The following is a 26,315-nucleotide window of genomic DNA, read 5'->3' as shown; positions in this document are numbered from 1 at the left end:
TTAAGCAAAATCATCAAATATCTGAACCAATGAACTTGCCAGTAAAAAAGCTGTTTTAAAACATGATACATAATAATAACATTGGACATGTGAAGACAAAGGAATGAAAATAAAAATGCCTCAAATAATCTAATGTATGTCACATTGACAACTTGTTTAAAGAATCTATCATCTAACATTTCACCACAATCTCCAAAAGATGAAAGTAATCTTCACACAACTGAACTGAATCATATTTCTTATTTTCTTTGTAAAATGGTCTCAATTGCATGCTTATAATCTCAACTATTCAAAAGTGAATTTCCCTTCTCTCAGCAAAAAACTTCCCTGTAATTGCTTGATCAGGAAGAAGGGAAAGCCACACTCCAGTATCAGCACCTTCCTCAACTGTCACACTTCCTGCATAACCTGTTAGTGCAGTTTTTACCCATCCAGGACAATAGCAGTTAATATAAATCTTTTGACCCTCTGGTCTTTCACAAAGCTTTTTTGACAGAAACCTTGTATAAGCATTAACTGCAAGTTTTGACACTGAATAATCTGTAAACTTTGGAGGCCACCCTCCAGAGACCCAAGTTCCATTTTCTACTTGTTGCACAAAAGTGTTTACAGTCTCATCAATTACCTCTTCTGAAAGGGATTCTATATCACTAAGTTTCTCCCTCAAAGCATCATTATCCAATCTCTGTTACAACAATAAGAACTTTTAATCAGATTTTGCTTATCTAGCAGATGTTGTATATAAGAAACCATTAGAAAAAGCTGTTCACACAAATACTAGATAACCTTAGAACATAGAAGGTATGCTAGGAATTCAATGGATTTTTATGTTTATCTATATATATCTATATAAGAATAAAGGAAATTTACTCAAATATTTTAAACGACTACTAGTGCTTCTTTTACCAACTCTTTCATCATATCAAGCAAGATAGGATCAGAATCCATATCCTCTCCGGTACTTGAGGGTCCGGACAGGTGACACATGTGCTTCAAAAAAATCTACCAATATAGATTTTAAATATAAAAAAATTAAAAATCATCAAACCTATTATAACCTCACATTCCAGTATTAGACTCTCCGGTAGTGGAGAGGATAACGGATCAATAAGAAGTCTCTTTCATTTGTTCATTTTTAAACAATGCATGGCTTCATTGACACAAATATACACTTGAATCTCACTTTAATTGTGAACTTGACAAAAGCTTCCTTAGTTTGTCCCCAATAAGAGAAAGATGATAGCTTCTAAGAGGGAGAGAAAGAAAAAAAGTTATGCTGTATATAAGAAATGAAGACAAAACTTATAATCAAACATGAACACAAATGAAGACAAAACTTATAAAGACATAAATGAAGACAAAACTTAATTATTTAATCAAACATGAACACAAAAATTGTTTTAGAAAAGCAAAATATTTTTTACTTACATTTCTTCTGCCATTTAATCGACCTAGACGAGAGGTGACATTCACAATACGAGCACCAACACTGGATGGTTTCATCAATGGAATCATAGCTTGGATCATCTTCTTGGTGCCATGATAATTTGTGTCAATAACTTTATGAGCATTTTCAACAGAATTATCAGACCCAAAATTGAAGTTAACACCTGCGTTGTTTACCTGCAGATACATCATATTATTGCTTAGAAAACATTAGAACTGTATCATACTGCAATCGGGGAGTTCCATTGTTACCAGAATATCCAAGCCGCCATAATTATCCTTCAACCATTCAGCAAATTGATTGATGGATGAAGAATCTAATACATCAAGTTTATGACAAGCCACATCAAGACCACCTTCTTGGAAGACCTTAATTGATTCAATAGCAACACCATCATCTCTTGATGTTAGTATTACGGTGATTCCATGATAAGCAAGTTGTTTACAAATCTCAAACCCAATTCCTCTGTTTGCACCAGTCACCACAGCAATTGTTTCCTTAGACCACCATCTATGCATAATCAATATATGCTATGGTTACTATACATCAGTAAATACTAATTCCATCAATTACGAATCATAGCTTCATATAGTAGTGTAAAAATTCCATGAATTATTCATTAAAGTTTGATACAATTATGTTAATACACAATTTGATTGATTGTGGTCGTTGTGGTGTGAATTATCTTGTGAGTAAAAAAAAAAATTTCAAATTGATATGGTTGTGTACTTGTGTTGTGGCTTATATGGCCCAAATGCGGCTTGATGCGGTTATGTTGCAACCTAATGCAGCCCAAATATGGTCTGATGCAGTTGCAATGCAACTCGATAAAGCCATATCATGTAATTTGGTATAATACTACAATTACAGTGTGATGCGGCTGCAGCTATCACCACAAGCGCAATATTCTGGCCACATCACTTCATGTGGCTTGCAATCTGTATGACTGAAATAGGTTAATTTATGAATTACATTTAATTAAAAGAATATTATAAACATATAAGAGAGTGAATAGGTAGAACATGCAACCTCTGGTGATCAGAGTAAGGAATGGTCCTCAAAAGTGATATTTGTTGCAATCTCTTGTCTTTTTTGTCTTTAGATTTATCTTTGTGACCCATCTCTCTCTTTCTATCACTATGTGAATTTGGCATCAATAAAGCTAAATTGATATTTGATAATAAGATTGATGAGTTTGGGGTGTTGCAATGATGAGGATTGAAAAGGGGAATGTTGTATCACATATACAAGCCCTCGAAATGGGTGGCTATGCATGCCACGTTGTTGGTGTGAGCACCTATTTTGGCATTTTGGTCAAACTTGTAGAACTAAACTTAAGGCAATACAACATTCAGATCAAAATTTTGTTGAAACTCTAACTCCACCATTGTCTCAAATTGATAAAAGAATGAACGACCATAAATCATTTCGTAAAGACAACTTAGTGAGAATATAACATATCTAAAATGTTAGAAATTACATGTTATCGTGTTGAACATCCAACAACAATGTAAGTAGGGGAAATTTGACATCGTCATCTCGAATGAATAAAATGAGCCACATGTCACATCTAACACGCAATATGTTAACCATGTCATAACTTAATAGAAACTACTAACATAATAGAGCAAAACCAAACTTTTTTAAAAGAATCAAGCAGTCAAATTGCTCAAATAAAATTTAGGGATCAAAACCAAAATATATTTAAAGAATTAGGCATGTATATTTAAAAGGGAAAAATATATTACACTTCAAGGTTTTTTATACTGTCACTACATCATCCACCATTGATTTTTAGTCATCATTGACTTTTAAATAAAAGTATTGCAAATGAATGGTAGATGATGCACTAACTGTATATAAATCTTTACACTGTCAGAGTACACATTTTATACTATTTAAAATAGGCGGGTCAAGCTTAAAAAAGTTCATTTGGCCTGCTAATTTAAGATAATAAATAAATAAGTATTAGATGAGAGATTCACTTACTCCGAGAGTATGATATGGAGTAAGTGGATCCCCATTCTAAGTATTATATATAATAAGTTTTCTACATAATTGAGTCATGTGTTATTTAACTTTTCTTTGGTTTTCTACATGTATCTTTATACTTGAGGCAATCATATCTGAGCTGGAACATTCACAGGTATGTGGGACTAACTCTCTTAGCAGATATTTTTTTCATTCACAAGACTCGAACTTGAAACTTTACTTAAGAGAAATCAAACATGTACTACTTCAACCAATTCGTTATTCCCTCAACCTTTGAGTATGGTTCTCTTATATTTTTTGGTTTAAATGAAAAGCATTAAGTATTGAACATTTATGAATGTTTCTATTTGTCTAACCTAAGGTCACTTTCATTTGTGTTTGGTTCTATTTCTTTATTAGATAATTTGAGGATTTGGAGTCGTTTATATTTGTATTTACATGCTGGGTTTATTGGCTTATTTAGATATAATTCTATTAAATCTATTTAAAAACTTATAATAAGCTTTAAATAGGTTTGTAGGTCAAATTGAAACTTCAAATAGGTTATAGGAGCCTTAAAATTGGCTTATATTAGGTTTATAAGCCAAGGTTTTGCCATAAGTTTGGAATGACAACTTGTGCGGGTGGGTGTGAGTAATCTTTTGTGAAATATTTGTGTGTACCGGTTTGGGAAGTGGATAACAATTTTTTTAATTTTAATTATATATTTATATACTTTGTAATAATTAATATGTAAAAATAATTATTACATGAATAATATGATATTTATATCAAATTTTTATTATAGTCAAATAGGTGTAATTTATTATGAAATAATAATAAAATATTTAATATATAATATTAAAATAATAATAATAAATACACATAAAAATTTATTGCAAGTACTCTTCCAGGTATTTCCATAAGTACTAATGGGTCGAAGTTTTTTGACATCCCTAATTTCAACACTAAGCTAAGCCTCATCATGCCTTTGTCTACTTGGTCCAGACCAATCTCACCCTACTTTTATGAAGAAGAAACAATGACAAATTGGTGACATTATGTTACATAAAAAATAGTCCCATATTTTTGTTGTTGTTTCAAATTGATATTTTATGTTTTTTGTTTGTTTTAAGTAGTCTGTTAATTTATATATTTATGTTTTCAACTGAATTCTATAAATTGTTTTATCATTATTTTATAAGCAAAATGCTATTCATTTGTAGCACAATCTCATAATAGGAATAGAGAATTTATATATATTTTCAGTGTAAATTCAATAATATTAGAATTATAAACTTTAGTCAAATATTAGGAGAGTTGTGAAAAAATATTATTAAAATCAAAATGGAAAATTACATAAACTAATTGGAACAAATCTAGAGAACACCAATTTATTAGTTTTGCAGGGAAAATCAAGCAGGACTACCATCAACAGTAAACAATTACGTTTTTATTTTTGAGCGAGAAGAGAGAACTTTAAAAGAAAAACTTACGAGTAAAATAGGGGATAAAATATTCACAATGTAAAAAAGATTCATATATATGTATTTCACATATATAATTTATTTTTGAATTATTTTTTTAAAAAATCGACAATAATTAAATATTAATGATGAATGATGCAATGATAATGTATAAACTCATACATTGTGTATATATATTTTTCTCATCTCCTTAATAAAAAGTGTGTCATTTATGTTACACCACTTATAATTCATCAAAAAATACTTAATTATTAAATTTTTAACTTAAATATATTTTTTTAATCAATTACTATAAAATTATACATGAAATAATACATTTTATGGAACAAAAATTGTACCAGTAAAAGATGATAGAGCATTTTAGGTTGGGTGGAAAAAGTGAGGCCACATATGATAGACTTATTATTATCTATACTAATAGATAAAATGAAAACATAAAATAACTATCTATAGAGTATTTTATATTTCTCTATTTTATTTTTTGTAACTTTTAATTTCATGTTTATCTATATTACTTGATCTATATTATATATATGTTATACTATATATAAAGCCAAAACTATAAATAACAACCAAGATATAATTTTTCACATTCCAAAATTACTTTTTTGTAACTCCTCCAATAATAATCATTGTAAACTTTCAATTTTTTTTTTGTTTTTTACGATCCATAATTATTCTTCCACACATTTTCTTATTTTTATATTTTCTTCTTCAATTCTATATTTGATTAATCTTCTTACTTCTTTGGTTTCTATTGAATTTCTATGTAACATTTCTTATACTAATTTTAAAGAATATAACAAAAAAATGATACATATAAAAAGATAAGAATATGGGTCGATAGACACGCTAGTATTATAAAAGTCATACCATACTTTTTTTTAGTAAACATATTAAATTTAAGCTTTTTAAAATGTCTATTTAGTTTAACAAAATAAACTTAACTATATAAAAGATGGTGAGCACATTTAATTATATTATATAATAATATTTATATTATACTATCTTAATTTATTTAAATATTATTAAATATGGATTAGTAATTTAAAAATATATAAAGATATAATTTAATTATTATCCTTAGAATGATTATAAAAGATATCTTTATTAGTCTATTTTAATCCTTATAAGAAGATCTTGCTTTTAAACACATGATAAATATAGACTCTTACTTATAGGCAAGTGAAGATAGCTAAATAGGAATATTCATTAATATCCCCTTCTTCTCTAGATCTCAACCCTTTTACCACTATCAAAAGATTGAGACATAGCATAAATACTCATCAATTTAATTTTCCTTAATTTATTTAATTTTATCCTTATCACTGAATTACCTACCCAACCTTCAATCACAATCTCAGATTTTTTTGAGTATATCTTACCTCCTAATTACTACAATTCTGTTTCATTCTCTCTATTATATTTTATTATTATTCATATTTTCAACACCAATTGCGTGACTCAATTTCGGGTACCTTCTTCTCCTTCTTATTATTATTATTCATGTTCCTTTTTCACACAGTACTCTTTTCAATTCAATTGCTATTTATTATCTTTCACTTGGTTTTTATGATTTCCAGATCTGAACCCAAAGTTAGAAACTTTCATTCAAATGATTCATTGGGTCAAAATCAAAATCAAATTTTGTTGTGATTTAAAAAATCAAGCTTCAAAAAAACCAACATGTCTGGTGCTATAGACATGGACCACGTGGGGTTTTCTAAATCCACGGCGGCTCCGGCCGCCAGCCACGGCAAGAAAACGGGTCCGGTTTCAATGGATCATGTGTTACTTGCGTTGCGCGAGACGAAAGAAGAGAGGGATATTCGAATTCGGAGTTTGTTCAATTTCTTTGATGCTGTCAACAATGGATACTTGGATTATGCTCAAATTGAAGCAGGGTTGTCTGCACTGCAGATACCCCCTGAGTATAAGTATGCTAAAGAGTTGTTCAAGGTGTGTGATGCTGACAGGGATGGGAGGATTGATTATGGCGATTTTCGGCGATATATGGATGATAAGGAGTTGGAACTTTACCGAATTTTTCAAGCTATTGATGTGGAACACAATGGCTGCATTCTACCAGAAGAGCTTTGGGATGCACTTGTTAAGGCTGGTTGGTATTCTTTTATCACCTTAATCAATAAGGTGTTTATTTTTATGTTTAATAATGGTTTATGTTATGCCTTGTAATTATTGCCTATATTTATGCATATGCCCTCCCCATAGCTAGCTACTAAGTCGGTTCCTCCTGCATTGGGTCGCACTTTCATGTATTTTTAAAATATCTTACAACTTAACAGCTTATCAATATCTGTGTGCCCAAGTGGAACACTTTTAGGTCCCTGAGAGATTAGTTTCACTTGTGGATATGTGTCTCATTTGAGGATGTGCTGCTGTATTGGTTGTAGAATTCTTTGTAAAATAAATTTGGGAACAATTCTATGGAATCTGCATGTTTCAACTTAATTCTTTGACAGTGGATTCTGTTGTGGTATGGTCAGTCATTTTATATAGATACTCTGGATGTTATTCCTTTATGCCATTTGGGAACCTTTTTTCCATTTTTTCCTCATAGTATCTATCTTAAGCTGATGCAGCTTCTATGCTGCAGGGATTGAAATGGATGAGGAGGAGCTTGCTCGCTTTGTAGAGCATGTTGATAAGGATAATAACGGGATCATCACTTTTGAAGAATGGAGAGATTTTCTGCTACTTTATCCTCATGAAGCAACTATAGAGAATATATATCATCATTGGGAGAGGGTGTGCCTCGTAGACATTGGAGAACAAGCCGTCATTCCCGAAGGTATCAGCAAGCATGTGCACAGGAGCAGATATTTTATTGCAGGGGGGATTGCTGGAGCTGCTTCTCGCACAGCAACTGCTCCTCTTGATCGTCTCAAGGTGGTGTTACAAGTTCAATCTGAGCGTGCTTTTATTATGCCAGCCGTAATGAAGATATGGAAACAAGATGGTTTATTAGGGTTTTTCCGTGGTAATGGATTAAATGTTGTGAAGGTAGCACCAGAAAGTGCTATCAAGTTTTATGCTTATGAAATGCTGAAAAATGTAATTGGAGAGGCTCAAGGGAACAAGTCCGCAGATATTGGTACTGCTGGAAGACTAGTTGCAGGTGGTATGGCTGGTGCGGTTGCACAGATGGCTATATATCCGATGGATCTTATTAAAACTAGGTTACAGACTTCTGCTTGTGATGGTGGAAGGGTTCCGAAGCTGGGAAGACTTACAAAGGATATATGGGTTCAAGAGGGACCACGGGCTTTCTACAGAGGGCTTGTTCCGTCTCTTCTCGGTATGATTCCTTATGCAGGCATTGATCTCACTGCTTATGACACCTTGAAAGATATGTCGAAGAGATATATTCTTGACAGAGGTATAATATTACTGCAACCACACCACCTCTTGAACCCACTGATTTTATTTTGTTCTAACAGTTTTAGTTTTTAATGATAAATTGCCAATTCAAAATGTTCAACCTTTATGGCCTAAACCTTTTCTGTTTTACCCTTCGTAGAACCCGGTCCTCTAGTACAACTGGGATGTGGGACTATCTCAGGAGCTGTTGGAGCTACCTGTGTCTATCCGCTGCAGGTTATCCGTACAAGGTATAGTGTTGTGTCCGTAGGGATGGTATCGGTTTTCTTCTTCTAAGCTACTTTTCTTGTTATTTCTTTTTACGCATTTCCCTAACAGCCTGACACTACCATATTGTGCTTCTCAGATTGCAGGCACAACCCCGCAACTCTTCAAATGCTTACAAGGGAATGTCTGATGTATTTTGGAAAACTCTTAAAGATGAAGGCTTCAGAGGTTTCTACAAAGGACTCATTCCAAATCTCCTCAAAGTTGTGCCGGCTGCAAGCATTACTTATATGGTCTACGAAAATATGAAGAAGAATCTCGATCTAGATTAGAGTTGTTATAGTTTTTGCTTAGACAACTGAATTAATCTCAACTATTATAGGAAGTCTTGAATTGTTGATGATGGCGAAAAAGTAAAGAGATAACTAGTCCTGTAGGCATTATTGCAAATAGTCATTCTTCTGAGGATATCATAGAACATGATTTTGTAGTCAGATAGTTTTTCCCCATGCTTATCTGAACTAAATATTGAGGAAGCAGGGTTGTATTATGCCTATATATGTACCAACACAATAGAGTCAAAAGTGAAGATACTTAATTCTCTATCTTCTAGTTTCATGCTATAAGAAATACCACTTACACTTACAGATATGCATGTGAATTTTGTTGAATTAATAAAAGTGATGGATGACATCTTCTGAGGTTGAGGAAACAATGACAAAAATGAATTATTGCAAGTTGACTCCAATTGCTTAGAACTTGGAGTGATACTCGTTAGAAATGACGGTCACACACCCCACAAGAAATTAATTACTTATCCATAAGGAATGAGATATTCTTGGTTATACCAACAAAATGCTTGGACATTTAACTTTGATGATGTAGAAATAATGTTTGGTGAATAATATTTTAAATCATGTCTTGCATTAATGAAAATATGTATGTTAATTAAAAAATTTAAACATTCATTTTTTTTGTTTTTGTTTTATTATCATGGGTGCAGAAGAAGATATCAGATCTTTATTCAATAATGCAATATCTGTCACTCTAAAATTATGGTTTTTGTCTGACCCATAATTGTACAGGTCAAAAGAAAAAAATTTCTCTTGCTTGTTTAGCCTTGTGGATTTCAAGAGTTGCACGATTTTCATGTGCCCAAACTTGTCAGTGTCTTGTGTTTAGGCAGAAAATTCCATAATGAAATATCTATCTTTATTGACATAAAGAGTGGGAGTATCTTTCTAGAAATGAATAAGCACCATTAAAAATGCTATATCGATATGCTTTTTGAACTTTCCAAGGTCATTATCTAACATCTACACTCTTTTTTGGCTTTTAGTTCTGAGAAGCATTCTTGACGTATTGCATAATGGATTCATTACTGTTTTTGCCATCACATCATGTTTGTTAGGACCCACATGACTTGCTCTCATTACATAAAGCTTGTCATGTGCACCATGCAAATAACGCTTGGTGTATATCACTTTGCTCCACCTTACATTGAAGCCATGTAAAATTAAAATATGGATGCGTAAATATATATATAATATATTATATTTGTAATGTGTGTAACCCTATATATGCATCATATTCTTTCATGACTTCATGTCAAACTTGGCACAGTGGACATGTACCCGGATTTACTTGAATAGAAATCTTATGTCAGATATCGAAAGACTTCTATTATATATTATGTCAATTAAAAAATTAAAATATTCATTTTTTTTTGTTTTTATTTCATTGTCATTGCTTTGATTCACTTAGTACATGTATTCAACAATCAAACCCTTATCCCATTAGGTGAAATTTGCCACATGAATCAGACAACTTTATAATGTTTTATTATAAATTATATTCATTGTTAAATCATTGAAGTATTTCTTTACTACTCTTATAGTTTTTATTGGTCTCCCTTTTCTTCTAGGAATTAGACTAGTTTCATTTGATCCACTCTTTATGAGGGCTTCTATTGATCTCGTTTACACATACCTAAACCATCTGGGATACAATTCTACTATCTTTTATATGATAGAAGTTACTCTAACTTTTTCCATAATGTATTTATTTCTAATCATATACTCATCCAACATAACATTCTTATTCATGCTATATAAAATTTATTCTCTTATTAAAATTATATTGCTCAATATTTAGTCTTCACATTGCACATGTTATAATCTCATAATACATAATAGTATGCGTTTGATTGCATATTTGTATTTTGCATGCAACAGCACCTTAATGTATTAACAACTAAGCAACACTTCACTTATGCTATATTTATTGTCTTTATTACATACAAAATGACAGACAATGCATGAAACTCTGATATGGTAGGGTTTGGATGAATTTGTATACACACCCTTATCACATAAACACATAGGTTCTCTCTAGAATTTGAGCAATAACCTTCATGCCATAAGGTTGTGGTTGCTTACTTTTACATCTTACACAAATACACAGACTAGGAATGTTGTACTGTACCTAAATTTTACAACTCAAAGTAAATCTTGACAATATTAACTCTTTTTTCTACCCAACAAACATTTGATTACTTTATTCAATACTTCCAAAAAGTTATGGCAAACATTACAATCTGTATTTCTCAAATCACTCACTAGTCACTACCTCAGTTTCTGCACCCTGCCTTCTTATGCATGATGCATCTATTGGAGTGGTTTCTAAGTCAAGCATTGAAAGTGATTAGTCTAAAGAATATGTGAAATGAGAAACAAAAGAAACACCGAATTAGCCCTAAACATAGCAATCAACACAACATTGAACTAAGATGAAACTTCAAACTATACTAGCACACAAGCTGAATCACCAGCACAGTATGCAGCTTCATGGAATGAGCAAAGGAGAAAGGCTTTGACTTCCCTAAGCCCCTATGAACTCTTTCATACTTCTATTTTTAAAAGGAGAGTAGCATAATTTTCAAAAACTGAACTTTGTTATCATCATCCTCTTCATGAATCACTAGCACAGATGCATGCAGCTTCATGAATTGAATCTGGAAGAAAGGCTTTGCCTTCCCTATGCCACTTAGACTTGCCTTTTTCATACTTCTCTCTTCAAAAAGAGAGTAGCATAATATTCATAAACTGAACTTTGTTATCATCATCTTCTTCATCTTCATCTTTCTCCATATCCATGTTGATAATTGGCTTTGTTTGTAGATAAGATTGCACTAGGAATGAAAGGACTGTTATGGAGGGGTTTCTTACTTGCCTTACATTATTCAAACACTAATATATATATCCTATCCAAAAGCAAAGACACTTGGAGGAGAAAAGCCTTCATTACCCAACATATTTGGGATTGAATAAGTAGACAAAAAAGAACAGATAAATAAGCAAAGCAAGGACAGAAGAAAATATTCACATTTCAACTTTAAAAAGGTCCCTATACTTATTCCTTTATCGTCAAATGCTTATCTACAATCTTTATGAAAAATATAAAGAATATTATTATTCATCTGCTTTAGACAAATGCTATCAATATTTTATATATGAGGGAGAAAGAGAGAGGAGTAGAGCCTCACACTAACGTGAAAAAAGATGACAAGTAACATGGTGACATAGTAAAAAAGGTGGTTAAAGTAGTTATAATAATAAAGGGTCAAAACAGACAAGTGTAAAGATAGTAAAGGAAGAAGATAAAGATAAGCACTTACATTTTTATATATAGGGCACAATGGGTTAGCACCGTCCAATTAGTACCTATATTGGAATGGTGAGGGGACCAATGTTTTCTAAGAGTATATGTGTCCTAACCCCAAAGGCATTAATTCTTAGTAGGACTACTATATCCAGAAAGCAAATGCAGGATAAGATAATTAAAGGATAGCCAAACCTAACTTTTTTAGGATAGCTACATAGTAGAATAACATAAAGATTAACAGATGTAGCTTAACTTGACAAGTTACCAAAAATGTTATGGATGAGGATGAGATAGTACTTTTACAGTTACATGATTCATTGCTTTGTGTAATTATCTCCTGAGACTTTTTTATGAGGAATTTGTATGTTGGTAAAGTCAATCTTGTAACTATGTCCGGGAATATCATTTTCTTTCCTTACTAAGAGGAATAGCATTTTGTTGCCTTATTAGGTGCCCTCATGATAAAGTAATTCACCTTATAGGTGGTCTTCACCTCCTTCTACTTGGCAGGTGCTTTATAACCTTTGGTTGGTCCCATGCCAAAGAAGGAAGGAGTTTTCAAAGGTTTTGGGAGGTACAAATAAGTGCTCATAGTACTAAAGATATGTGGGATGAGATGTTCAATTGATAGTGTAAATCGCAAGTGTAATATTATGTTGTCAAATAATAAAATATTGATCCTAAGAAGATTGGAAAATTCCTTTAATTATAACAATTAGTTTATACTTAACTCAAAGATGAATTAAAAGTGAATTTAGAACAATTGATAAAAATAATTATGAAAATAATAAAAAAAGATTGAAATCTAATTTATGAAGAGTTCACAGGATAAGGGTTACCGCTTTTACACTCGCAAATCCTTGTTTTGCTCATTTTCATGAACTTTAAGTTGTGAGAATGAATTGCTAGCTCTTTGATATGTCTCATCCTCTCTCGAGTTCCGATACATGTACTCAATTGAAGTTGCACATACTCTCGTGATATGATTATCAATTGAATCATTTACTTGGATCTTTCTATCCAATTGCTTTGTAGAAACTCAATGTGAATTCCAGAATCCCGAGAATCCTAAGACTACTCTCGTGAATTAAGATTATAGTTTGAATAATTGAATGGTCGGATCGGATAGTTGGGTTCACCTCTCGGTCCTTCGCCAATGTATCTCAGAGGTGTAATTTGTTGGTTAGACAACTCACGAATAAAACTCAATTTAACGATTCGAATAACAACACTCGATGAAATAGAAGTAAGAACAAGTGTTTATTGAATGTAAAAGGGCGTAGCCTCAATCCTAAAAACAAATGGAATTATTCACTCATAATGAAGAAGAAAATACCAAATTCTAAATTAGAGAATTATAATGTAAAGTGTGTTCAATACCCTCATTTATCCTAATTATTACAAAATATTTGTCTAAGCCAAACAAAACAAATCTAAAAAATAAGAATAAAATATAACATCCACGACTTCTTTTGGGCCTTCAATTAGTCTTCGCATAGTCTCAACACCAAATTTCATCTTCTTACACTCAATCTCTTCTCTTTTGGCTTCAATTCATTCAAACTGCACAACATAGCCTAAAACATCCACTAAACCCGAACAAAGATAAATAAAAACTAAAAATAATCTCAAAGTCTTAATTATGTCCTAAAATGCAAGTTAAATGTAATAAAAATATAGCATAATTTCACACTCATCAAATCCTCTTAAGCTTATCTCTTGTTTGTCCTTAAGCAAATATTATGTCTAAATTTCATAATCATGTAGGGATGATGTTATAGAACCCATGACCCAAAATAATAAGCAATTTTATGATAGTTTTGAAACAATCCAGACATCAAGACAAGACAATGATAAACAAATTCATTTCAAGCTAAGTCTTTGAATCATAACAATTGTGTGAATTAGAATTACTTTTTCTCTCATAACTCTCATTTATTTAAAAGTCATAGTGTTTTGCTCACAAAATTTCATGAAAGTAAATTACCATAAACTTGATTATTGACCAAATCACCACTCATTATATTTGAATGCATGCAAAAATTAAAAGGTCTTTAAATGGTTGTAATGTGGCAAATGCGAATAATTTAAGGTGAGATAGACAAAGAAAATGTAATTCAAAAAGTTTACAATTGCTTTCCAAAATACTTAAAAATTTAGACATCTGATTGAAGTGTTGAAGTTATCGTAATAACCTTTACTTTATTATATGATCCTTTTTCAATCAACCTTTCTCTTTACAAAATACTTTTTCAATCCTTTCACTTTTAGTCTACTTTATATTATTTTTTCATTTTTGTATTCATTCTTATTATTTTTATAAAAGAGAAAGGATAAAAAAAATTATTTTTCACCTTTTTATAGTTTCTTTCACTACACATTACTTTTTTACATTTCTCATTGCTTCAACCAAACATCATAAATTACTCCGAACCCTCATTTGAGTAGCTATGAAAAATATTAAAGTACAGACTCAAAAGCGAGTAACTAATGAGTTTTCAATGTTTATAGCAAACGATTGTAGGTCAAAAGAAAAAATCATAATTGCCTCTATTATTTTAATGCATATAAACAAACTTAAATCTTGACACGACCAAGTATCAAGTTCTAGAATGTACAATCATATAAACTTATGCACTCATGAAAGAAAAATGGTTTTATGCAATTGTCAATTCAAAACAAATCTACAATGATGAAAATTGAGAAATGGGATAGATAAGCCATCATATTAGGTTAATGAATAAAAAAATTAATAAAAATACACTTTAAACAACATATCTATAAAATAAAAACAAATCTATAATGATGAAGTTAATGAATGAAAAAATAAATACACTTTAAACAACATATTTATAAAATAAGAACAAATCTACAATGATGAAGATTTAGTATCGAGATACATAAGCCATCATATTAAGTTTAACGAAATGAAAATTGACGAATGAAACATTTGATTATAGACATGTGAGAGAAGAAGAGAGAAATATGAAATTAAAGGGGAAAAGAATATGGACATATGAAATGATAATGGTGGAGAAGTAATTCACATGTGAAAAGAGATTCAATCCCCTTTATTGTGAGATGTAATTTCTTCATATAATAAAAAACAAATGGACTCATTAATCATTAGAATTAAATTGTACAATGAACAAAAAGGGAAGATTGACATGGTTTGGAGGGAAAATTTTGATTGAGAGATTGACACATATCATGGGGGATTTTTAGTTTTGATGAGAGGTTGACACATATCACTTGAGAGATTGACACATATCACTTGAGAGATTGACACATGCCATGATGAAGTTTTTTTTTGTTATACAATTAGCAGATAGATTTGCAAGAGTCTCTATTTCATAAGATTTCAGATTTTTTTTTTCTATATTAAACATGGCCAATTTTGTGTCTTTTGGCTTTTGGCTTTTGTTCAGTGGTAGAAATCAGTTTTGAATGTTAACCTATGGTGATTAGTATAAGTAGACTCCTTTGTATGCATGTGCAAACGGAGATTCAGGAAATTTGTAAATGAGGTAGTAGTGCATTGGCGAAAGTTCATTGGTGAGAGAATTGATACATCCTAGATGTTTGGTGATGAAGTCTCCAGCATAGCTATTCAAGATCCATGTTTTTAAGAGGCTCAAATAGTATATAGGACCCTCTTCAGTTTTGGGCTCCTTTCCTATATACCCAATTATTATAAGCCTACTTTTAGAGATAATAGAAAAGTGAGAAAAGAGAAATCAAAACTGCTGAAACTCAGAAAAGTTATAATAGATTCGAATTGAGAGAAATTTGGTACCCTTAGTTATCAAAAAAATAATATTAAGTATTCACATTTTTGTAAAAACAAATAATTAATATACAAATTTGTTTGAAAATGATTAAAATATAGAGCAAAACCAAATTATAAAAAAAATCTTATGAAAAGAATACGAAAATAAAAACAAAATTAGATTTATATAAATTTGGTATGTCTTTATTTTTTATGGTTTATTTAACAGTAGAGTGATGCAAAAAGGAGAACGTGGCAAGATATAATTGGATAGTTTAACGTGGCGCATAAAATCATTGGTTGAAACAAGTCGCAGCGAAAATGTCACACAGATCTATCTATAAAGTAGAAAGACAAACCACGATTCCTGTAAAATTAAAGAAGAAGAGTTATATTCATTTACATTTTCAGATCTTATAATTTCAAATTTCTTCACATTTCTAACATTCGAATTTAGGGTTTCACTATAACAGTGAAATATAGAGAGAGTTATGGGAGAGAGAAAGCGAATCCCTATGAGGATCTTAGCAGTGTTCCTTTTGATTTGCATTTCATCGTTCCAGCTTCTCCACGCTTCCGATGATGATGCGGTAATTCAATTAAATGGAATTTATTATTTCTTAATTTCTATTTTATTATTATATTTCACTGTTTTTGTGTTGGATCTGTGTTTTTGTGAGCTCTGTTTGATTGTTGAGGAATTGTTTTATAGATCTTCTACGAGTCATTTGATGAGACTTTTGAAGACCGTTGGATCGTATCACAGAAGGAAGAGTACAATGGTAACTACTTTCTTTCTTTTCAAATGTGTTTCTTATTCTTTCTTTCTAATTTTAAATGCTGTTTGTTAAGATGTGTATGATGAATATGCTTTATTTTTTTCCTTGTGAGGTTTTTTTTATATTATTGCTTACTGTTATGCTTTTTTAAATGAATTTCATACATGGTTGTAAGAAATGGAATAATGAACTTTCTAAATTTGTAATTTTAGATGATCAAAACCTATCCCGAAAAGTACAATGGAAATGGATATAATATAATAAAGAATAATTGCTCTCCAAAGATGATACACTTGTATTTATGGGTGACCATAATGGATGTTAGTTAACTCTAATTAAAATAGAGATTGTGTAGGGAATGGTGTTGAGTCTATTACTCTATTCTTAAGCTGTAGATGTAATAATCAGATCTGTTATGCAAATGGCTGAATGAGTTTTTTCTTACTTATGGAAATAAGAGTTGAGTTAAATGCACACAGCGTAATGTGGCAGTCCGAGTACAGTGGAAGGGATAATGATAAATAAGGAAAATTGACTGATGTCTGGTACTTCTAGAAGATAATATGTTAGCATTTGTTTTTACTTATTATCCTTATATTTGCAGATATGATTAGTTGATTAGATTGTACTCAAAATCTCTGTTTTGATTCTGTTATGCTTTAGTTCCTTTGTTCCCTGGTAGGATGCATATCTGAAGCGATTGGGTGAAGTAGATGTGTATGTGTGTGTATATATGGTTTTTTTTGCTGGTGCAATGAAAACATAAAGTTTTGTATCTTTTACCTTTTGCAATATTATCTAAATCCCACCCCATTCATAGTAGTGGCTTGATAGATAGTCTATTCTTCCAAAAATATTTATGGTATTTGATTTGTCGATTGAATTCTAGGTGTCTGGAAGCATTCTAAGAGTGAGGGGCATGATGATTATGGACTTCTTGTCAGCGAGAAGGCAAGGAAATATGCTATTGTGAAAGAACTTGATGAGCCTGTGATTCTTAAGGATAAATCAGTTGTTCTTCAGTTTGAGACACGCCTTCAGGACGGCCTTGAGTGTGGTGGTGCATATCTAAAATATCTTCGACCACAAGAGGCTGGATGGAAATCTAAGGAGTTTGACAACGAATCTCCTTATTCTATCATGTTTGGGCCTGACAAATGTGGGGCCACAAACAAGGTGCACTTTATTTTCAAGCACAAGAATCCAAAGAGTGGGGAGTATGTTGAACACCATCTCAAGTTTCCCCCATCTGTCCCATCTGACAAGCTATCTCATGTGTACACTGCTATTTTGAAGCCTAACAATGATTTGCAAATTTTGATTGATGGGGAAGAGAAGAAAAAGGCAAATTTCTTATCTTCTGAGGATTTTGAGCCTGCTCTTATCCCTACCAAGACAATCCCAGATCCCGAGGATAAGAAACCTGAGGACTGGGATGAAAGAGCAAAAATTCCAGACCCAGATGCAACAAAACCAGAAGACTGGGATGAGGATGCACCCTTGGAAATTGTTGATGAAGAAGCTGAGAAACCTAAAGGATGGTTAGATGATGAACCCGAGGAGATAGATGACCCAGATGCAACAAAGCCAGAAGATTGGGATGACGAGGAGGATGGTGAATGGGAAGCCCCTAAGATTGATAACCCAAAGTGTGAAGCAGCCCCTGGTTGTGGTGAGTGGAAGAGGCCATTGAAGAAGAATCCAGCTTATAAGGGAAAATGGCATGCCCCTCTAATTGATAACCCTGATTATAAGGGTATATGGAAGCCTCAGGAAATCCCAAACCCTGCCTACTTTGAACTTGAAAAACCTAATTTTGAGCCTATTGCTGCTATTGGAATTGAAATTTGGACAATGCAAGATGGCATATTGTTTGACAACATTTTGATAGCTAAAGACGACAAGATCGCATCATCTTACCGGGAGACTACATGGAAGCCCAAGTTTACCATTGAGAAAGAGAAACAGAAAGAAGAACTGGAAACTGATTCAGCTGGTCTTGCAGGCTTCCAGGTAATCTCCTTTTCAGTTCCTTCCTTTCTCTTATTTCCCTTTTCTATGGGCTTTTAACACCCACTTTCTCCTTTTTCTTATGCATGATTTTGCTTCTTGACTTTGCAGAAGAAGGTATTCGATATCTTATACCAGATTGCAGACATTCCCTTCCTGAGTGCGTACAAGCTAAAAATACATGTAAGTAACCAAACTTATGTCTTCTATAGTCGTAACCTTAGTACCTGTTGTGTTTCACTTATTTTTGCCTGAACTGAACTCTATGCTTCTCTACAGGATGTCATTGAAAAGGGTGAGAAACAACCAAATCTGACTATTGGAATTCTTGTAGCCATTGTGGTTGTCTTCTTGTCAATTTTCTTCAGGATCATCTTCGGTGGCAAGAAGCCGGTGAGTACTGAAACACTTATTCCCCCCAATAAACTTCAGTGCACTCTTTTTTTCCTGGAGTTTTTGTTTTAGAATGCATGTTCATCTGTGGGCCATGTATCTTGTTTTACAGGCAAGAGTGGAGAAGACAAAGACGGAACCTGCAAAAACTTCCACTAGCCAAGAGGGAGAGAAGAATGAAGAAAACAAAGAGAAGGAGGAAACATCTGGTGCTCCTCGCCGGAGGACAAGGCGAGAGACTTGAAATGATTGAAAGAGGTAGCCGAACAAGAACATCATAATCAGAGATAAATTTTGAGCTTTAGTTGGATATTAGATCAGATAGCCCTTTGTTTCATTTTTCTCCTTCACCTCCTTTTGGAATACGGTGTGTAAACCAGATATTCTGTTGTGCCAGTGCTTGACATTTCAGAGACTTACTATTCCAAGCTAAATTGAGTTTGTACAATTATTTTTCTTTCTTTTAGTAATGGATTTTGCTTGCAATGCATATATTGTGCCCAGTTGATCAAACCATGAAACAAATTGTCCCTAATCTATATTCCCCAACATTAATCTATCTTATTGCCAATCAATTTTCAATAATGTTGATCAATCTTCCTTAATATTGTCCCTAATCACTATATTCACAAACATTAATCAATCTTGTTGTCAATAAATCGATTTTCAACATTTTCAACAATGTTTACCAATCTAGCTTAATATTGTTCAATTTTGCACTTACAGTTGATCTTAATGTGAATTGACCAACCAACCTTGTCACATGTGAATTTAATGAAAAAGTACTACTGAGAAAATGTGTTGCTACTAACAGTTGTAGAGAATATTCTGTAGACAATCTAGATGTGCAAAGAATTACATATTGGCCTAGTAATCCCTTCCTAATTTGAAACATGATGCTGAAAATTGCCGGAATCTGGATTTTGAGTGCCTCATCTTCCTCTTTAAATTCATCTCTTGTATATGAATAATCTATTTAAAAGGACACTCTTTAGGTATATAATCTATTTATTGAGTAATTTGCACAAACCCTCCTTAGGTATATTAAAATGATACTCCATCACATTCTCACTTCAGTATTACAGTCCACCCCTCCCCAACTAAACCTCCTTTAAAGAATAATGGGATGATATATTCTTTTTATTCCTTTTAACCAATGTTTCTAAGCATTGTAACAAACATTGATTATGACCATCAAAGTGAGCCAAATGTGAGATATTGTGACGACTTCATAATCGCAATTGTGCCCATATTTTTCCACAATTAGACGTCTGCAATTTACAACTGCATTGCAGCCACCCAATTCTGACATGATTCATCGTGATCTTATTCACACACTACAACAATTAAATTTAATATAATTAAGTGGGATTAGTTATATACGTTATAAATACTTCACCATAAATCGTATTCATTTATCCTTGTAATTTTGTTGTTGTTGAAACCCAAAACCATAAAAAAAAGTAACATCAACAGTACTAACACTCTAACAATAACAAAAGTTAGTGACTTCGCTCCTGGCTAGGTCCTGAAGTTTTGGAATCATTCTTTGGTGGAAGATAAAGCTTGTTCTTGTTCCTGAAGTTGTGACAGTTTTTACAGTTACATAAAGCATAGAGCAAAATGCAACCAAGGTTCTTCAAAGGTGCACCTTATATTGATGATCTATTTATTAGAGTCATTATTCAACCAGCTAGTGTTTAAACAAATACTATGACTGTCCATCTTCTTAAGCAATGACAAGGGTCTTAGTATTATGTTAGACACGGTACTAAGCTTATAAATACAGTATCAAATGTTTGTATTAGAAAAAAATCCTCATTTTTGTTATAACTTAGTTGGTGTTTTAGAGTTCAAAAGCTCCAATAACGGAAAATAAGATATTCTTTCTCTTGCAGAAAGAACACCCGAGACAAGTGTTTTTGAGTAACGGTGTAAACCAAAAACCAACAAATTACAAAATAGGCACACAAATATAAGCAACAAACATTCCCCCAAATTATGTGATTTTTTATTCATCAAAACTGATTAAGCCATGAATTAAACAACAATGCAAATATTAATTGGTAAGGTTTTCCTATCAAACCATACATGTGATTGAAGTCTTCAATGTGTAAAAGTTGTACAGAGAACAAAACACATAGAGCATTATTACTACTAGTACATTTCCCGAATTCTGCACTAGAATGATATCATTGTGCTGATATGAACATTAACTGAACCATCTCCATGAGTTCAGTTTGATGGTTTTCTCACTGTTATGTGCTTTCAATGAAGGGTGCAAAATCAAAGACTTAGAAATACATTAGAATAGTGGTGATGAAATATTTTATTAAGAGGTGATAGACATGATATATAAGTAGTATATTGGGTTGCTGAAATGAACTGAAAATCATCAATGAAGATTTTAATTTGGAGTCCTTCATTAACCAAGCATGTCACAATGTAACTAGAAGTGTTTTACTACTAACTAGATATTTTAGATTATAAAATTTATTTTAAGTTTAATATATATATATATATATATAATATAAAATATTAAAACTTGTTTATTGTAATGCAATTATCACAACATTTTTTTCATTAAATCAATTAATTTATTGGTAGTAGTTTGGGTAAGAAAACAAAATAAGTGAGGGACATTTTTGCCATTGCAAAATATTTTCTTCTCCCTTCTACTTTCTTTGCATTTAAGGAGAGAAAATTTTGGGGCATGAGTCCCACATCATTTTATTCTCTCTTCCTTATTTCACATGTCAACCAAAGGGAGGAAAGACATTAACTCTCTTTTTTTCTCTCTTTCTTCTCTAATTCTTGCATACCAAAGGAAGTCCATGCGGCAACTTCCAACACAATATAAAAAAGAAGTCCAGCACTTGAAGAACTCATACCTTTCTCGGCCTTTTGGCTAAGATCAAGTGTAGTATCTGTTCTTATCAGTTTAATATCTGATATGTGGGTCAATGGCCCACACAATATTAAATTACTTTTTTAAAAGGGGAGAGACCATAACAGTAGCTTGCTATTGGGTTTCTTATGTGTTGCCTCAGCGTTGCACTAAAGCTTGGGCCTGGCACACCCTCCGACTGTAGTTTTATGATTTTTGTTAGTTAGTAAATATGTAAAAGTATTTAGTTCATTTCACAAGTCTGTTGTGATATGCATTATATTGGATTATTGGGTAGTATTATACTCAAATCCCCTTTGTAAAAGTCTTTGTTGAAGTTATTTTCGTTAATTTGTTGGCATTAATTTGACCCTTATCAAACCAAATTTATGTTACTTAGAGCCTTTCAGGTAGGATGAGAATTATGGAAACAACAAACTGCATTTTGAATTTGACATTTTCGACCCCTAGCTTTTTGTGATAAGGTTGAAGATTGCTTTTCGCACTGTAAAAATATAATTATATGAACTAGCCATTAATCCTAAGGAATTAGTTGTACTACACACTGCAAGTCTATACTATTGATTCAAACTAAATCATGGATCCGATTTTTTTTTTGTAACTCTACCTTCTTTGACATTTATAAACTGATATATTGACACAATGTACTGTATTAAATTAGCTTGTAAAAAGATCACTTCTTGATCTTCTATATATTGGACGGGCACCTCATGTACTCTGTTTTAATACAATTTTCTTATCACTAGTGATCTTATGTTTTAAGGAAATGAAGGATTATGATCTAATTAACTATCAATAGTTATAATTATGTCACACAAAGCAGATGGTTTAGGAAAACTTCCCTGAAACTCGTGAATGAAAAAGTTATAACCTACACCAAACCATCATAGGCAATAACAATAATCTGAGTATAGTGAATCAATTATGGAATGTCATTCCCTTCTATTAAAGAGAAAAACTTGTATGGAGATAAATGTAATATATTATATTTGAAGACAAGTACGTTTTATGTTTTTTGATATTATCATTTAAGTTTAAATTTAATTAGAATTAAAATATTAATTTGTTGTTAAAATCTTATTAATTATTGACATATATTTTGTCTCTTCACAAGTTTGTCTTTATGCTACATTCAGTTGCACTAGTCCCAACTAATAAATTTAGGTGATTCTGAAATGGATGTCCCTAGGCAAATTTCAAAGAAAACTTTTTCTCTTTTTGTACATGATGATTGCATGACATATTGCTTCCTTGTGATTTTATGGAAGGTAGACTATTATTTTCATACATGAAAAATAGAGTCTACATTGGTTTAAATTCCTAACAAACCATGAGTTAAGAGATTATATTATTGATGTTGTTTTCTAGTATTGAGCTATTAAAAATGTCCACTTTCTATAGTTGAAAGTCTAAATTGATATTTCTCTCTCTCTCTCTCTCTCTATTTAGAGATTAAGTTAATTTTAATTATTTTTCAAGACCAGACTAATGCAAGCAAGGTTAATGTTAATTTTTGCTCTTGTATATTTGTTATATATCATGTTTCCCAGTCACAGATAATTAAGGCAATCCAGCAAATTTTGATGAAATTAAGTAAAATATTTCTTTTTGTAATGAATTACTTCATTCTTAGATTGGTAGTACCTTATAAGTTACAACCTTTTCAAGGTAAATATTAGAATATTGAAGATCCCTAATGAATATTTCAAAGAGATAGTGGTTATTTTTATGCCTTGAAAATCTCAAACAGACATAATTTATAGTTACTTATACATCATGGTGGTTCATTTCATGAATGGTCTTTGGTCATCTAGAAAAACATTACCTTAAAAAAGGTAATAATCCTCAACTTGTCTCTCTCTTTAGAATAGCTTATTTCCTTAGAATTTGAGTTAAGCCAATCCTTTGTTTGGCAATAACCAGAAGGAAAGTGGTTTGGTCCATTTGCCCTTTACAACAGATAGTTGATGTGTCAAAGCTAAATGGTAGGTTACCTTTTTGAGGTCACAGATTCTTTGTCCTAACTGGTTCTCAACCTTGTACCAGAAAATCATTGACCTTAACTACACTTACTTCTCATTCACACTTTTTATTCTTCCATTTTCTTTTCTTTCTCAACTCATTTTCTTCCTTTCCCTTTGGATATTGAGGTACAAGAAAGTAGCAGCTTTTGCTTGAGTTCCATTAAACCACCTTAGGTATGCAAATAACTTCATTGTTATATGAAATGATTTCAAAATTCATGTCATGTTGAATTGCAATATAATGCATCTTTATATTTCCCTTTAATGATTCATAAAAAGAAGGAATAAGTGAATATTGGTTTCCATTGCATATTTGTTTTAGTTTTTTATTCATTCATCTATGCAATTTAATGGTTCAAATTTACATCAAGTATGCTATCAAAAGAGAAATGGAGGACCAGATTTTTCAGGTCAAATTATGTATATTAGAATTTGTTCAAACTGTAATAGGACTTCATAGAGTTTTTTGCAATTTAAGGAATGCATTGTTTGAGGTTTGAGATGCATAGAATGTCATTTTTTTCTTTGGCTGGTATGCCATATTTATTACACTATTCCTTATGCTCTAGAGTGATGATTAGGTAAACTTTTTACAGAATAATGACTCTAAAATTTTAAACCCTAATTACAAATATGTTACTTTTTTCTCAAGGGACCACTTTGGGTTGTATGCATGCATAAAATATGGTTGTATAAGTACATTTTCTTCAAACTGAAAAATAACATTTTTTGAGGTAAAATCATGACATGAATATTGCAGGTGAGGTGCTCTAAGTTGCTATTATTGTAAAATTTGATTAAATTGATGAGAATGGAGAAGCCACCAATTCATGGTGCAACATCTGATGCTAAACCTACAACAACATTTGTTCACGCAAATTCAAGTGCATTCAGGGAAGTAGTTCAAAGATTAACAGGTCCATCAGAAACCACTTTTTCAGCACCAAAAGAAGGAGATGCAACAAAGGTTGTTCCTAATGTGAAAAGGACAACCTCAAAGCTTCATGAGAGAAGAAAATATATGAAGCCAAAACTTGAGATAATGAAGCCAACTTTTCAATATAAATCAGCATCAAGCCCAGGATCAAAAAATTCTAGCTTTCCACCAAGCCCAGGATCAGGTAGTTCAAGTGTTCTTCCAAGTCCTACAACCCCTTCAACTATTTTCTCTAAGTTAACTCTTCTGGTGGAAGATGAAAAGAAAGAAGATTCAGTAGTACCTGAACTAAACACTGAAGAAGAAGAGAAAGCTATTAGAGAGAGGAGATTTTATTTGCATCCATCACCAAGGTCTAAACAAGGATTCTCAGAACCTGAATTGCTAACTTTGTTTCCACTAGCATCTCCAAATGCAAGTAACAATGTATAATTCATTTTGAAGATCATAAGCTGCTACTACATTATCTTTAGCATGCTTCAAAATAAATATAATACACACAATCAACAGGATGTGCTGTCACAAATTTTATTCTGAACTATGTCTCGGACTAATGATATTGAAGCAAAAACATAAAAATAATAAATATTTTTTTAATTAACATAACATATTTTCATTGGTATGAGATATAGTTTGAGACATAGTTTAAGACATCAAATCTTTATCATAATACCCATGTACTTTGAAAATGGAATGCATTTGTAATGTATCCCTTCTCCTAATTGTTTACTTATTTTTATACTAATTTCATATTCCTGTGGTGAAATAGATATATCAATATGTTTTGAATGGAAAGTCTAGATGAAAAATGTAAGCTGGAGCGTAATTTTTTATATAGATGAACATAACTCAAAGAAAAACTCATTAAATTAAATAATCATCATATATATATATATATATATATGTGGGTTTCACGTGAGGAAAATCTTGTTTTAATTGGATCTAAGCAAGTAACCATTGTCTATTAAGTGGAAGTGGAAAATTTATGTAGATTTCAACCCAATCTAAATATAAGAAATGATTCACTTACTCTAAGAGAAAAATTAAAAAACTTATTTCTCATCTTAGCTATCAATTTTAGAAAAATCTAATGGTTTAGATCTACTTACCAATTCAAACTATTAGATTTTCCTAAAATTGATAGGTAAGACATAGAGTTTTTTAAACTTACTCCAAGTGGATCCACTCCCTCTAAATATTGCCACAATAAATATTGCCACAATACTCTTAAATGAGAGCATATTATTTGTTCCAAAAAATGTATGATGTCACTTTGTCAAAATATCACTTAATTATTACACTTTTACCTTAAATATAT

At 31.8% G+C, this 26,315-nt stretch overlaps 4 protein-coding genes and 1 long non-coding RNA gene across 12 annotated transcripts; 3 read left to right on the top strand and 2 right to left on the bottom strand.

Annotated features, from left to right (window-relative positions):
- On the bottom strand, nucleotides 32-2,658 carry LOC109361997 ((+)-neomenthol dehydrogenase-like). Of its 3 annotated transcripts, none has more exons than XM_019607576.1 (5): nucleotides 2,477-2,658; nucleotides 1,699-1,957; nucleotides 1,429-1,623; nucleotides 266-685; nucleotides 53-225 (listed from the first exon to the last, which is right to left on the bottom strand). In XM_019607576.1, the coding sequence occupies exons 1-4, from the start codon at nucleotides 2,599-2,601 to the stop codon at nucleotides 290-292; spliced, it is 975 nt and encodes a 324-aa protein (XP_019463121.1). In that variant the 5' UTR covers nucleotides 2,602-2,658; the 3' UTR covers nucleotides 53-225; nucleotides 266-289. The 3 variants fall into 3 exon arrangements, with proteins under 3 accessions (XP_019463113.1, XP_019463121.1, XP_019463130.1); XM_019607585.1 differs by having other exon boundaries at nucleotides 53-232; nucleotides 273-685; XM_019607568.1 differs by having other exon boundaries at nucleotides 32-685.
- LOC109361950 (calcium-binding mitochondrial carrier protein SCaMC-2-B-like) lies at nucleotides 6,143-9,159 on the top strand. Of its 6 annotated transcripts, none has more exons than XM_019607487.1 (5): nucleotides 6,143-6,379; nucleotides 6,489-7,024; nucleotides 7,523-8,305; nucleotides 8,447-8,537; nucleotides 8,654-9,159. In XM_019607487.1, the coding sequence occupies exons 2-5, from the start codon at nucleotides 6,592-6,594 to the stop codon at nucleotides 8,844-8,846; spliced, it is 1,500 nt and encodes a 499-aa protein (XP_019463032.1). In that variant the 5' UTR covers nucleotides 6,143-6,379; nucleotides 6,489-6,591; the 3' UTR covers nucleotides 8,847-9,159. The 6 variants fall into 6 exon arrangements, with proteins under 6 accessions (XP_019463032.1, XP_019463067.1, XP_019463059.1 ...); XM_019607497.1 differs by lacking the exon at nucleotides 6,143-6,379 and having other exon boundaries at nucleotides 6,388-7,024; nucleotides 8,654-8,862; nucleotides 8,901-9,159; XM_019607522.1 differs by lacking the exon at nucleotides 6,143-6,379 and having other exon boundaries at nucleotides 6,387-7,024; nucleotides 7,523-8,224; nucleotides 8,462-8,537.
- LOC109361985 lies at nucleotides 11,048-22,743 on the bottom strand. Its single transcript, XR_002109335.1, has 2 exons — nucleotides 22,714-22,743; nucleotides 11,048-11,657 (listed from the first exon to the last, which is right to left on the bottom strand). It is a non-coding gene; the product is annotated as an uncharacterized LOC109361985 (long non-coding RNA).
- Nucleotides 16,324-19,641, top strand: LOC109361939 (calnexin homolog). Its single transcript, XM_019607467.1, has 6 exons — nucleotides 16,324-16,536; nucleotides 16,659-16,728; nucleotides 17,615-18,738; nucleotides 18,847-18,918; nucleotides 19,015-19,128; nucleotides 19,241-19,641. The coding sequence occupies exons 1-6, from the start codon at nucleotides 16,438-16,440 to the stop codon at nucleotides 19,370-19,372; spliced, it is 1,611 nt and encodes a 536-aa protein (XP_019463012.1). The 5' UTR covers nucleotides 16,324-16,437; the 3' UTR covers nucleotides 19,373-19,641.
- LOC109361979 (VQ motif-containing protein 31-like) lies at nucleotides 23,481-25,491 on the top strand. The gene is made up of 2 exons (XM_019607534.1): nucleotides 23,481-24,234; nucleotides 24,821-25,491. The coding sequence occupies exon 2, from the start codon at nucleotides 24,866-24,868 to the stop codon at nucleotides 25,427-25,429; it is 564 nt and encodes a 187-aa protein (XP_019463079.1). The 5' UTR covers nucleotides 23,481-24,234; nucleotides 24,821-24,865; the 3' UTR covers nucleotides 25,430-25,491.

Source organism: Lupinus angustifolius, chromosome LG01 (assembly GCF_001865875.1).
Source record: "Lupinus angustifolius cultivar Tanjil chromosome LG01, LupAngTanjil_v1.0, whole genome shotgun sequence".
Classification (NCBI taxonomy): domain Eukaryota; kingdom Viridiplantae; phylum Streptophyta; class Magnoliopsida; order Fabales; family Fabaceae; genus Lupinus; species Lupinus angustifolius.
This window is presented reverse-complemented; position numbering and strand designations above follow the sequence as displayed.

What these genes read in the sequence shown, in the direction of transcription:
- LOC109361997 (XM_019607568.1), bottom strand. Translation starts at nt 2,601, where the DNA reads ATGCCAAATTCACATAGTGATAGAAAGAGAGAGATGGGTCACAAAGAT. An exon ending in ATGGCGGCTTGGATATTCTG is followed by an intron (nt 1,624 to 1,698) that starts GTAACAATGGAA and finishes ATGTATCTGCAG; the next exon opens with GTAAACAACGCAGGTGTTAA. An exon ending in GATTAAATGGCAGAAGAAAT is followed by an intron (nt 686 to 1,428) that starts GTAAGTAAAAAA and finishes TTGTTGTAACAG; the next exon opens with AGATTGGATAATGATGCTTT.
- LOC109361950 (XM_019607487.1), top strand. Translation starts at nt 6,592, where the DNA reads ATGTCTGGTGCTATAGACATGGACCACGTGGGGTTTTCTAAATCCACG. An exon ending in GGATGCACTTGTTAAGGCTG is followed by an intron (nt 7,025 to 7,522) that starts GTTGGTATTCTT and finishes TCTATGCTGCAG; the next exon opens with GGATTGAAATGGATGAGGAG. An exon ending in CTGCAGGTTATCCGTACAAG is followed by an intron (nt 8,538 to 8,653) that starts GTATAGTGTTGT and finishes TGTGCTTCTCAG; the next exon opens with ATTGCAGGCACAACCCCGCA.
- LOC109361939 (XM_019607467.1), top strand. Translation starts at nt 16,438, where the DNA reads ATGGGAGAGAGAAAGCGAATCCCTATGAGGATCTTAGCAGTGTTCCTT. An exon ending in ACGCTTCCGATGATGATGCG is followed by an intron (nt 16,537 to 16,658) that starts GTAATTCAATTA and finishes ATTGTTTTATAG; the next exon opens with ATCTTCTACGAGTCATTTGA. An exon ending in CTGGTCTTGCAGGCTTCCAG is followed by an intron (nt 18,739 to 18,846) that starts GTAATCTCCTTT and finishes TTGACTTTGCAG; the next exon opens with AAGAAGGTATTCGATATCTT.
- LOC109361979 (XM_019607534.1), top strand. Translation starts at nt 24,866, where the DNA reads ATGAGAATGGAGAAGCCACCAATTCATGGTGCAACATCTGATGCTAAA.